This window comes from Arvicanthis niloticus, chromosome 9 (assembly GCF_011762505.2).
Source record: "Arvicanthis niloticus isolate mArvNil1 chromosome 9, mArvNil1.pat.X, whole genome shotgun sequence".
Lineage (NCBI taxonomy): Eukaryota > Metazoa > Chordata > Mammalia > Rodentia > Muridae > Arvicanthis > Arvicanthis niloticus.
In genome coordinates this window covers 50,903,209-50,917,069 of record NC_047666.1, presented here as the reverse complement: position 1 = coordinate 50,917,069, position 13,861 = coordinate 50,903,209, and the positions used below count along the sequence as shown (strand labels likewise).

General features: G+C 47.5%; 1 protein-coding gene across 4 annotated transcripts in view; it reads left to right on the top strand.

The window, feature by feature from the left end:
- Nucleotides 1-11,433, top strand: part of Srgap3 (SLIT-ROBO Rho GTPase activating protein 3) — a 221,545-nt gene extending 210,112 nt beyond the window's left edge. For 3 of the 4 annotated variants that reach the window (XM_076940219.1, XM_034512327.2, XM_034512325.2), the window contains 2 exons: nt 1,907-2,234; nt 6,223-11,433. In XM_076940219.1, coding sequence (XP_076796334.1) covers nt 1,907-2,234; nt 6,223-6,636 — 742 coding nt within the window. In that variant the 3' untranslated portion in view covers nt 6,637-11,433. The remainder of the gene's footprint in view (nt 1-1,906; nt 2,235-6,222) is intronic. The other variant, XM_076940220.1, reaches the window with a different exon arrangement.
- Nucleotides 11,434-13,861: the final 2,428 nt, after the last annotated feature.

Sequence of the window (13,861 nt, the reverse complement as noted above, 5' to 3'; positions counted from 1 at the left end):
AACAGCTGGGTGGGTGGGCTGGCTGGAAGGACTCAGGTGAGGTTCTAGATGTGAGCTAGAGGTGGGGGGAGGGGCAATGAAGAAGGCAGAGGAAGACATATGCTGGGATCATAGCACTTTTTATTTTAAATAATAATCATAGGTCAGCCTGACCACATAGCAAGACCGTCTTGAAAATTTAATAGAATACTGAGACAGAGAGACATGCGTGCACGCACGCACACACACAGATAGAAGAGAGAGAGAGAGACAGAGAGAGGCAGAGAGAGAGAACAAGAGAGAGATGAGAGAAAAATTGTCAAGCGCTTTTCTTCCTCTCTCCAGCTTCTGTATCCTTCCAGCTTTCTGCTGGAGATGATTTGTTATACAATATTTTTAAAAATCTAAAGCTCCCACAGTCTCCCATCCCTGAAACACACCACTTAAACAGAGAGCTCACACCTCCTTTTGTGCCAGTGAAAGTTGATACCCGACTCCACCCACCTGTTTGGTGGGAGCAGATTTGCCAGTTTCTTCACATGGGCTGGGCTGTGTCACATGACCCTTCTACCAGCAAGGCGCTGTGCAAGTCATCCTGGGAACAGGAAAAGAGAGACAGCTAACAGTCTGTCACTCCGCTTCACCCCCAACCCTGTGTCCTCTTAGAATGTCAAGTCTGTGTGCCCCACCCCACCCCTGCAGCAGAAGGGTCATGTGATCAACCCAGTCCTTTCAGAGATTGGAAGCCACCTGTGTCAGCATACAATGGGAGCATACTCAAGAATTTATTTTAGTTGAGGTCCTGATGCCTCTTTTTAGAGCTAAGTCCATTCAGTTCAGCTTTGGGCACTGCAGGATGATAGAATCTATGGAGAAGTCAAAGACTGGGGTCCACTGATGAGCACGGCATGGTCCCCTGCTCCTAAGAGGACCATATCATCTCCTGCCTCCCTCCCCTCTTCCCTCTCTCATCTTTCCTCTTTTCTCTCTCAAAGCCTCTTCCTCCCCAACACCTATGCTCTGGTCCTACTGGGGCACCCACAGGCTTGCTTAGCTTTGCTGGGGGCAGAGGGTTTGAATTGCCACCAGTCCCATGGCACTTGGTCCATGCCCAGTACCCCAGCCCTCCCTACCCTCATCCCCATCCAGCCTTCCCTCCTCTCATGAAGGCCTCTGTATCCTGAGTGACTTCTCAGGCGGAGTTTGAGCAGGAGAGAGATAGTCCATCGATGTAGCTGATTCACAGAATGGACTTGGGAAAATACAAAAAAGCTGTGGCAGACATGCGTCAAAGGCTTGTGGCCCCCCACCCCCATAAGCAGCTCGTACCCTTTTATACCAGTAGAGCCCTGGAGGTGGACAAGGTATCCATAGACACGAGGCACATTTTACAATGGCGTGCTCTCTCTTCAACAACTTGTTTTTCAACATCTGGGAAAGCCGTATAGACAGCCCTGCTCTGGGGAGGTGAACAAGTGTTTTGTTCTCAGAGGTCCCCTCCTGTGCTTACTGTGGCTTTTTGGTACAGTCAAGCCTCAATGTTTCAAACCAGCTAGAATCTGAATGGCTTCAAATTATATATGACCACAGCTAGCCACAGCATTTCCAGTTTGAAATCTTCCTGCCCCCAATTTGACCTTAGAATCCGCTTGACCTTAGAATCGGGCCTGCAGTATTGCTGCAGCCAGCCCGGCTCCCACTCTCCGCATTCTTCCCTGGGCCAGGTTACTCCTCCCCTTTAGGGGAGGTGTCACAGGTCTGAGCCCGCCCTTTATTGCTAAACTGTACATTCTGGCTGAATGAGGCTTCACTGTACTAGTTCCTCTAGATTCACGTGTAGCTGTAGCATGGGGGGTTGGCTGGTGCATTCTGAGACCGGCTAGGGTTGACTTCTGCCCCATGCTTCCTGCCCCTGGCTCCTTTGCAGAGTGCGACTACGGTCCGACGGAGCAGCCATCCCCAGGCGCCGAAGTGGGGGCGACACACACAGCCCACCCCGGGGCTTGGGTCCCAGCATAGATACGCCGCCCCGAGCTGCTGCCTGTCCTAGCAGCCCCCACAAAATCCCCCTCAGCCGGGGACGAATTGAGAGTCCTGAGAAGAGGAGGATGGCGACATTCGGGAGCGCTGGCAGCATCAACTACCCTGACAAGAAGGCGCTGACAGAAGGGATCTCCATGAGGTCGACTTGCGGCTCTACACGACACAGCAGCCTAGGGGACCACAAGTCCCTAGAGGCTGAAGCCCTGGCAGAAGTAAGGGCCCCACAGAAGACACTTAGGCCAGTGAGACACCCAGTGGCTCAGAGGGTGGGAAGTGTTGAGTGGGGACCACAGTGGCCTTGGGACTTGAAACTGAGTCAGACAGGACAGTGAATTGGCTTCCTTTCCATGTCACTAGCTGTGGCCCTTGTAAAGACTGTAAGGCCCCCCTAGTGTCCAGGCTGGAGAGAGGGTAGCTGGGTTATGGGGATGAGACAATGGCAGACCTCTCCACAAGATGTTAGTATTGAGTCCGTGTATCCATGCATGTATCTATCTGTGCATACATGCATGCATCCATCCTTTGTTCATTACTCTATTGATTTATTGATGAATCTCGACTGGGCATCTATTGTGTGAAATCCATCACATACAATGAAGTACAGTGCAGACCTGGTATACTTTGGCCCTGCCCGTATGAGCTTATAGTTAAAGAGAACTACCAACTCGAAATGGCAGCTACGCTGGTTGTCCTTAATAAGTAGGGGAAGGGTTACATCATCATATTTTGAGAGTCTACAGTTTGGAAGTCATGCATTGGGAGGATATGGCCCAAGACCCAAGAGATGGACAGGACTGAATATTTGAAGCAGAATGGAAGAGTATCTCAGGATCTTCGAGTACTTCCTGTTTTGTTTTTCCTTCTCTTCCCCCCACCCCCACTGGCCAGATGAACAGCGCCATGCATTGTTTACCAGTTCACATCACTGGTCATGTCTGTTTTTACATTGCATTCCTAGAAGTCTCCATTTTTATTCCCCTAGCTGTACCTTTGGGAAGTGGTCCATTACACACCTCTCGTGATGTTGTCTCTCACTTAAGAGATAACAGGGCCTAGCAGATCCTGCAGGCTGGGGTGAATCTCTTGTGCTGATAGCCTTTGAGTACCATTCAGAAGGGGTTGAGGTGAGCTTGTGAGCTTCTGAGCACGTCTTTTCAAGAGTCCAGGGAAGATCCTCAGAGAATACCCTGGCTGGAAGCAACGCACCAACAGCTAGCACTCCACACATGATCTTTACCTCATCTACAGATGCCCACTTCCCGCGAGTACTTGTGGTCAGTAACTTGGCATGGGCCAAGCAGAGAAGACAGCCAACTTGGCCTTCTATCCTTGAAGGCTAATCTCTTGAAAACCATCACTCTAACACCTAGCATCTTCTAAAGACAGGGGCTTCCTAAAGCTGGGCCCTTCACACACTCAAATGCAGTCTGAGGCATTGTGCATAACACATCACAGACTGCTATGAGATGCCAGTGGACTGAGAGGGGTATTCTGCAGTTAGCATCGTATATGCTATGGTACTCTAAGTAGAAAGGTGTGTTGGCAAGACATTTTGGAGTTTTGCAATAGTTTATTGTGCACTGTGGATCTCCAGCAAGAACAGAGTGTGTCCCATCGCCAGACTTCTTTAGTTTTATTTGAGGAGCATTTTATTAGCCTAACCCAAGAAATAGACTTAGCAATACCAAGTGTGTTCTCAGTGTGCACACCCACTCTAACTGGATAGTGCTTTTCACCAGTGGAAGTGAAACTGAAGCTCACGGGAAACTGTGGAAACAGTCAAGAAGACACTGGCCAGCTACCCACTTGCTCAACTTCATCCCTGAGTCAAAGGGGAAGTGGTATGGAGAACCTCAAAAAGTAGATGGATTCACCCTAGAGTTTCTGGTCTCCAAATGCCTTGAACAATGTTGAATTAATGCTCTAGTAATGAGACTGTTATAGAAATGTGCAACACTGTCATCTGAAGTGGGGAGGAAGTGGAAAAATGAGGACCTTCCCAACAGTGTCCCTCTGCAGCTTCACCTGGCAGACTTACGCATTCCTCATCAGACTAATGCAAGGCTGCAGCCTAAACCCTTCAGCCCACCTTTCTCTGAGCTTTCTGTCTTTCCTGTTCACACTCTACCAGGGATTGGGGGGATGAGAAAATCACATTTTAGTTATTGACACTTTTATCTTTCAGCTCCCATTGCATTAGAGCAGACAGAGGGGACGACAGGACACTAAGTCCCAGAACAGTGTTGGAGGCTGGGGTGACCCTGCACAGCATGTGTACAGTAGATAGGGAGCAGAGCCCTGCCTGCAGAGTCACAACCGAGCCTCTGGATAAAGAAACTCCCGAAGACTCCTTCTTAAAGCTGCCAGCACAGCATGCAAAGAGTTAAACAAAACGGGGAGGCATAAAACTGGTATTAGTTATTAGCAGGATAGAGAAAACAAATAGAATAGACTGGCATAGTGAGGTGAGCAAGAGGCTGCTGGGGGAAACTTTGGAGTCTAGCAAGTCTAGGAAGGAGGATGCCTGCAGATCCAGGAAGGAGAGCATGAAGTACTCAGGTGGATAGAGGCCTCTTCCATATCTCCAGGCTCCAGCCCCATCTGTCTCCCCAGAGCCCTGCATTTCTTCCAGGGCTGGTCTCAGACTGCTTAAGAGCAAGTATCTGTTAGCAGCCAACATTACTCAGATTGGACATGGCACCTGCCAGTGGAGGTTTTAAGACAGGTCCCTTGCGCCCTTCATAGCTTCTGGGTCAGATCAGCCTGGATATGGTGGCAGCCCCATTAAAAGCCCTGTGAACAAGGACATGAACTCTGATGAGTTGGATGAGTACTGTCCGGCAGTTTGCAGAGCTTCCTCCTGTCCATCCTCTCACCATGTCTTCACAGCAAGCGTGGGCTTTCAACAGATGGACTGAGTGCAGTTCAGAGTGGCTAGTGTTTGCCCAGCTTCTAGTCAGTGCCGCCTTCAGCCCTAGCCCTGCCCTGGATTGGTAGACAAGGAGCTCACTCGGGTGTGCTACACCTCTGATGCCTGAGGTTTTCCCTTCTTGATGAGCCTGCAGATACAACTATGTGCCATTTAAATTTTCCCCACATTTTAAGCAACACACGAAGATCTTTTAGATGATAACGCTAGGAGGAAAGTGGCCTTCCTTTCATTCTAGGATTCACGGTGTAGGTTTTGTAGATAGTAATTTCCCTTTTGGCAAGGATTTTTTTTTTTTTAACTTTTAAAACAGGCATACAGTTATATAATTCTGTAGGGTGAAGTATGAATTCTCTCAATATCCATATGTGTTAAAATGTTACTTTTTTTTTTTTTTCATTTGATTTCATGTATGGGTGTTTTGCCTGCATGGATGTCTATATACCACATGCTCACAGTGGCCACAGAGGCAGGTGGAGGTGACAGAGTCCTGGGACTGGAGATACAGCACGTTGTAAGCCATTGTGTGGGTGCTGGGAATTGAACCTGGGTCCTTTGGAAAAGGAGCCAGTTTTCTTAACCAGTAACCCATCCTCTGCCTTTGTCTTAACAAAGGACTTTAACAAAACAAAACAAAACAAAAACAACACAATGGCTAGGGCAGAGACTCTGGAGCCAGACTGCCTGGGTTCTGACTTGGATTGTCTTGTTATTTAGCTGTGTGACCCTGGGCAAGGTACTTGACTAGTCTGGGCTTCAGTTCCCTTATGTGTGAATTGAGTGTACTAGTTACCCCTACCTTATCAATAAGTTAAAAGCTTTGTATAAGTGTTCAACATTAGGTATCATTGTTATGTGGATTATTACTAGTTTGTGACAGGTGTCATAGACATCTCTTTGCAAGGACCTGATCATTTTATACATCCATCAACCCTCTGAGGTAGGTATTATAATTGTCTATGATTTTCCACTGAGAATTCTCAGGCTCAGAGAGGTCAATGCTCAGAGGTCCCATAGAATGAGGTAGCAGAGTCAGTTTTTGACTGAATATCTGTCTGCCTGCCATAACCTGATCTGCCTTTATAAAGGTGACTTCCTATGCAGGACAGGTAAAGGGGATGCTCATGCTGATTCCCTGAGTTGGTTACAAGACACACTTGGGGTCTGATCTCTCTGGGCAATAGGGCTTCCAGAAAACATTCTCTTGAAGGTCTTGAACTGGCTAGCAGTTCTGAAGACACTGTGCTGACCAGAACACTCTCTGTCCCTAGGACATCGAGAAGACCATGAGCACGGCTCTACATGAGTTGCGGGAACTTGAGAGACAGAACACTGTCAAGCAGGCACCAGATGTGGTGCTGGACACCCTGGAGCCCCTGAAGAATCCACCAGGTCCCATCAGCTCAGAGCCCGCCAGTCCCCTGCACACCATTGTCATCCGAGACCCTGATGCTGCTATGCGCAGAAGCAGCAGTTCATCTACCGAAATGATGACTACCTTCAAGCCAGCCCTGTCGGCTCGCCTGGCTGGTGCCCAGCTGCGTCCACCCCCAATGCGTCCAGTCAGACCTGTGGTCCAGCACCGATCCAGCAGCAGCAGCAGCTCAGGTGTGGGCAGCCCGGCGGTGACACCTACAGAGAAGATGTTCCCTAATAGTTCCTCAGACAAGTCTGGCACCATGTGACCTGCAGGACCGGGTGATACTGCCGTGGCCCACTGCAGCACACCAAGGCCTAGGGTAGCCTCGGTGGCTTCCACTTGCTTCCCAGGGATCTCCTGGCCTTGGAGGGAAGATCCTAGAAGGTCAGCCTGGGAGGGTGTATGTCTGTGGAGAGCAAAGGCCCGGGCGTTAGCTGCAACTCCTACTCAGCCATGTGAATGCCACAGACCTCTCGTGGGCAAACAGACATCCCAAGGAATGCTGGAGCAAGATTAGTCCCAAGGACAGTGTTTCCTAAGATCGAGGCAGATGCTTACCAGCTTCTCATATTGTCACTGGAAAATTATTCTCTCAATATTCTCTACATACGTATATATGTGTGTGTATATAAATACATGCATATATGCGCATATGTGTACGTATGTGTCTGTAGGTGTGTGTATATATATATTTATGCATCTATATACATATAGTAGAGAGCTGGACATACACACATGCTAACTGTATATAGACGCTCCTTTTTTTTTTTCTTTTTATGAAACTTAGATTTACCTCAGACCCACGCCACCAAACATCTCCCACTCTTACTCGGTGGGATTTGCAGGGACTTCTCTGGGAGAACTTAGAGGCCCCACAGTAACTGCGAATGAAGCAATATACCACTAACCTGCAGAGACACAAAACCAGAAACAGTCTCCAACTGTCTCCAGAAGTCGTGGCCTTCCAGAACAGTCTGCTCCTCAAGGAAGGGCGGGGCAGGCAGTACCCCCAAGCAGGCTGCTCCTAAAGGTGGGGAACCCTTCATCAAAAACCCTTTCGCCCACCCCCCAGAGACCCTGCCCTGTCACCCGGAGGCCAAAGGTCAACTGTACCCTCAAAAGGCACAGAGAAAGTTGGTGTGAAGACCCTTGAGTTTGTATGCTGACTCAGGATGGTGAGATGCTGTGCATCATCCTAGCATAGATAGTATCACCTGTGGCTGGGGGGAAAGAACAGGAGAAGACAAACAAGACCCAAAACAGTAGTGTGGAGTAGTTCAAACCCTAGAAGTGCTGTAGGGATAAATCTGTGGTGACTATACAAGTTTTACTTCTCTCATCTCAAAGTATTTAATGGTTTCCTTCCTCTTCATTCTACTGATGATGCTTTGTCAGATTTGGAACTAAATGGGCAAGGAGGCGTTCGGTCCTACCACTTCTGTTTGAGAGCAGTCCACACCATGCTCTGCTCCCCACAGGAGCCTCCAGTGCCCAGTCAGCCCTTGGCCTCCATCCTAGGAGGACTGTGCTAGGAAACACCATAGGCTGAGATTCTATGAAAATGCCAGTGCTCCCCATCCTCCCTTCCCTTCCTCTTCCTCCATTCCTTCTAAAGCAGTTAACGTAGACAAACATGGTGATAGAAACAAGGTACGTACGTGATTCTGTAGTGTCACAACAGCCCTCTGCATGGCTCTTGTTGGATTCCATTTTACCTGCTTTTCTGTTGTCTCCATTTTCCAGATACTTCAGGAATTGTTGGATAGTGCGCCACAGGCGAATCTAACCCTAATGGGGCCATTTGTACTCTCCCTCTGCATGCCAAACCAAGGATCTTTTCCTCCTTCCCCCCTCCTCTTCTTCCTCCATCTCTTCTCCCTCCTCTTTCTCTCTCTCTCTCGCACACACACAGACACACACACACACACACACACACACACACACACCCTGGCTGGTTCTCTGCCTACCTCTAAATTTTACAGTCCAAAATCCAGAATCTGAGTCACAGACCCCACAGGAGCCGAGTGAGCCGTGGCTACACCACTCCTGTCACCTACAGATGATTTGAAGTGTCCTTCTTGGCATTTCTTCCCTTTGGGTTTGCTTCCCCTGTCTCTGGGTCCTCCATTTAAAGGTAACTTGCCCCCTTCCCCAGGGAGTGACCTAGTGAGTCACTGGTCCTTGGGTATGGGAAGGATCACCCATTCTGCCTTGCCTGTAGGATCAGCACTGAGTACACTGTGGAATCAAGAATGGGCTCAAAATGAGAACGTCAGTAAGATGCCCGAGCCATCCAGCCTTCTTTCCCTCTCAGCTCCTGCTATAATGGGCTCTCTGTTTTTGAGCACATAAAGAGATCTCCATTTTATAGTTGAAGAGAGTAAGGCCTGGGAGTGGGCTGGGACCTGCACAAGATATGCCAGATTGCCTAGTGGGCTGCATTAGGCTAAGGAAGCCGTTATTTCCAAGAATCTGCTATCTCTGCTATGCATCCAGGAGATAAGACTTCTCTTTTGTATCCCAGGGCTATTCCCAGATTTTTAAGTCCACTCACCTCCCAGGCAAAAATGCAATATTCCCTGCCTGGATACCAGATAGAAGCAAAATTGAGTTTACAATTTTACAATCTATTACCTGACACACCTATGGCCAGTTACGCTGTGCAGATTTGTCTCTGGGTTGACTTATTTCATTTTCCTTACTGCCCTTCCCCAAATGTCCCAAGAGCAGAGCCTCAGCTGTTTTCTTTAAGCATCTATCTTTTCCCCCATTGGCAAGTGGCTGATGAATTCACATTTAGGGAAGCATACACACAGATGGCAGATGAGCCCCCAACTCTTTCATCCCCCAATCTGAGCTTTGATGCAGAACAAATGGAAAAACACTGTCCACCCCCATCCCCAACACTTCTTCATCTGGTCCCCTTGCATGTGTCAGCCACCCCCAGGTCCCAACTCCACCCCATCGGTGTCTATCTAGTGTGAGCATCTCCCATCTGGCTCCTGCCTGTTTTTAGTCCACTATATATTGCTGTATTTGTTAAATGCTGGAAAGTAACTGTTAAAATGTGAAACTGTAATTTTTTTTTAAAGAAGGCTACAATTACATTATAGCCATTGCCACTCACCAAATCTTTGCACCTAGTAGATAGATCGATGTAAAAACAAATACCAGAAACCTAATTGTACAGTGATTGGGGTGGGGGGTGTAGTAACAATAGTTAGTAGTCCTCAATATAGCCAAGAGTACAAGGGAAGTGGTGTCTACCAATGTTCATCACCATTATTGAAAGCTGTACTGATCAGTTAGTTTATAACGGGCATTTAAAAAAAACTTTTATTTTGGCTTCATGGAATGATTTCTTAACCTCCAACTTACCCCAAGGTCAAGCCTTTTGTCTTTATGTATAACCAGTGTTCAGTCTGTTTCAGGAATGAACCAGCAAGATGTTCATTTAATTAAAACTGACCAAAGACAATTAATTCCTGGTCTAGTTTCCTGGGCACCATGTGGCCCAGCTGCCACTAAAGACCTTTCTCCGATCAATTTGAGAACAAGCCGAGCTTCCGACCCTGCCCTCCTCTTTTTCCTCGTTGAGCTGCTCTGAGCTGTGGGATCCTGTGAACAACTGTCGTCTTTCCTTCTCTTCAGTGCTAACTTCTCACCTTGAAGCGCCTTTTGAACCCCGGACAGAGCACACAACTGGAGGGAATTGTGGGCGTGGGAATTAAGACTAGGGAGTCTTTTCTGTGAAGTTACTAAACCAGGGGTCAGGAGGGAAATGGATTCCTAAGGAACGGAAAGGTTTATATCCAATGAAGAAATCAAATCGGAGTGGGAAGAGACACAGGGAAATGGAGCCATTCATTGGCTACTGGCTGGAACCAGCAGTTCAGAGATCTGCCTTATAAACACTTTAAACTGGTTTGTGGTACACAAAGGGGAGCTGGTGGGAGAGAAGCCTGTACAGAGGGCTCCCTTCGTTGGCATCTCCTGGAGTGCCTTGTTGGGGTGCATTCCTTTCTTATTCAGGAGGCATGAATGCAGAGGACATATCGTGACTTGGTACTTGGTCATTGTTGAGTGGCCAGCGCATATACATTTGGAACAAGTGCTGGAAAACCCCAAGGACTAACTCAACAGTCCTCCCTCTCAGCCTTTCTGTTTCTAACTTCTCATCTTCCAGATGGTTCCACACTAGAGCAAACGCCTCATTCTTCTGAAAAAAAAAAAAAAAAAACAGAAAGGGGAGGAGTGTGGTGTCATTTCTAGCTGTGGTAGTGGGTCCTGTTGGACTGGGAGGGAAAGGCGTGACAGGGAGGAAAAGGCAGGAAGGGGTGAGCCAAGGTATTGCTTAGCTGATTTTCTGCTGTGCAGAGCTAATGCTGACGGTTCGTGTCTACTTCCCTGGTTCTCTGGGGTCTCTTCTCCACTGAAATGAATTCGAAGTGGAGAATTCCACATACTCCAAGCTACCCATGGGAACTGCCAGAAAGGACTTCACTGTCAGTCCAAGACCTCCTGGCCTCTCTTAAGGTTGATCTGCCAGCACACTATTGTCCTATCCTTTGGGACTGGCCAAACGGCTATTGCTGTCCTTTGCTGACAACTCCTTTCTGTGCAAACTGTCCCAGGCAAATCACAAAGCTGTTCCTTGAAGTGGAACTGCCAGAGTGCACTTTCCTTCCCTAGATGGAAGTGGGTCGAGGCTAGCTCTGCTGCCCAGGCCCTCGTTCCAGGCAGTGTGACTGTTTACATGGTTTGGCAATAGGTTTGCTTCTGATTGCTTCAGAGTGGCTGTTCTATTTTGTTTGCTTTGCTTTCTTTCTTCCCCCAAATTATGACAGGAAAAACAAACCGAAACCACCCTAGGAAATTGCTGGTTGCCTGTCCCCATGTGATGCTAACTGTTGCCCTCTTCTGGGTATCATTTCTCTACCTTATGACCAAATGCCCGTCCTATAGAGTGTCTGATTGGATCCTCTGTTGCGTATTCTGATGGTGCCTGCTGGTTTGATGTGGAGCTATCCTGTGAAATAAAACAGCTTAACTTTTTCTCAAACATATTCTGTGGTTGTTTGCAAGGGTAATGACACCAAGGGGAGTGGCCTTCTTCTCCTCAGTCCTCTGTCTGCATACTTCTTCCATCAGCCTCCCTGAAAACATACTCTAGTGTTGCAGGATATCTGATCCCATTGTGAACACTGAGATTGTGTTATTTACTGAAGAACTCTGTATCTAGTTGTGGCATGGCTCAGCCCTTATCACCCTTCTTTGATCCATCTGGCTGGAATACACACAGACATGACCTTAAACACACCTTTAATCCCAAACAATGAAAGTTAGTTTGTAGAAGGAAGCACCCGTGTTTGAAAGTGATATCTAATTGAGTGACAGACAAAGTGATGAATTAGAGAAAGTTTTGACAGACTTGGATATACCCAACTCTCAGGAGAAGAGAGAGGAAAGGAAGCTACTTAAGGGAGCAGTGCTTTGCACAACAAAGGTTAGCTGCAGAAGTGGAGGAATGAGGATTTGAACCACCTGTTTGCCAAGCCGTGCACTTTTCATGTGCCTCATGTCTCCCTCTCACAATATATTCATGGCTCCAAGACTGGGTCAGGTGTTCTTATGTAGAAAGTGTCTTTTAGCCACCTGCTGCAGTCAAGGAAGACTTCAGGGCCTGAAGCTCCCTCTGGTGGATCTTCATGTGACAGTCTCTGTGCATGGGTCTTTTTTACAACCCCAGTGACTACTACACCCATCCAAATCCCACCACTGTGTGGTGGCTTCTGCTAAGCCAGGCTCTTCTGCTATGGAACCTTCTAGAAGGCTACATTTTAATACACATTCCACAATCCATTTACCTGTCATAGCATCCTGGAACTCCAAATTAGAAGCCTGTCATCCAACAAGTATGTTTTTTTATGTGCCTGGCCCCAATTTGGCTGCTGGGGACACAGATGGATGAGACCCAGTTACTATCCTCCAGTTCTGAAGCTGCTCACAGCCTGATTGTACAAAACGATTACCCCAGTCAGTTCCAACTCAACAAATAACAGAAGTGTACCTCTAACTCTGAGGCACAAAATTTGCACCAAGGGCAAACTTTAGCTGTCTGACTGCTTGACTTGCAAGGATACATGATCTATGGCTGAAATGTTTACTCGTACTCAAATCTGTTTAAGAAATTGGTTTATGAATGGTAAAACTCTCCAACCCAAGCAGACCTAAGCAAGAGAACGCATTGGCCCCTACATTAGACACCCCAGACTTGGGCTGTCTTCAAGTTAGGATTGAGGCAAGGATGAGATGAACATTGTCTTGGGCTATTCTCAAGTCTTTCTTTGGGCTATTTCTCACCACAACCTATCTCTTGTAATGGCTACTCAATGATGCTAAAAGTTTCCACTACCTGTACCCCCCTCAGCCTCAGGAGAACAAACATCTTGGGACTGATCCTCCATTCTTAGAATTGAACCAGAGGCCAACCCCTAAAGTAGCTCAAGGGTTAGGCAGACAACTCTTAAGTAGGAATAGATAACCCCCTATTTACAAGGGTACTGCCATCCCTCTTCAGACTGTATCAGCAAAGAATAGCTTCCCACATGAGATTAGGAGAGGTGCTGTACCCCGGAGGTCCATGAGTAACAAAAACCAGCAATGGTTTTCAGTTCCACTCAATGCTAGGGTAGTACTCACACAGCACTCACTGATACGTTACACCATGCTCAGTCAAATACACTAAACTTTCCCACCTACCAGTGATGACATCCATCAAGTGTGTGCTGTATGCTGAGTGCTTCACACGCCCTGGATCCCTATGACTACCCACCATGGTAGATTCTGTCTCTACGTTATGGTTGAGGGAGCTGGCGCTCTCCACTAGGATTCCTCAGTATCATTTCTGCTGGCCTGCTTGCTGAAGGACAGTTCCCAGGATTCTGTGATCACATGCCTGATTGTTGGGAGGTCTGGTTACTCTGACAACCACTTAAGGAGTTAAGTCTGTCCCAGCTTCTTCTGGGGTGGGGGAGAATAGATCTATCATTGATTTCTATTAATGCTGATATTGAGAATAATTCTAATCAACTCTCTACATTTGTGCCATGTTGGACTTTACTACTGCAGGGACACTTTTTCTGCTCTCATTGTTTTCTACTCTAGCTCTCTACCGAGCATATGGATTTGCATTCGGTAGGATATTGAATATATGAGTCAGGAAGCTAAAGCTAGGAGAGGATTCAGACCCAAGTGTCAAGTCCAGGTGGAGGAAGTGTCATAGCGCAACTACTTTTCTTATATAACCCAGGACCACCTACCCAGAGGTGGCACCTCTCACAGTGGGCTGGGTCCTCCTACATAATCATTAATCAAGAAAATGCTTTATAGACTCACCTACAGGGTGTCTCAGTTGACTTCCCTCTTCCCAGAGAACTCTAGCTTAACTTGATATAAGTTGATCGAAACAAACCAACAAACAGAAACAA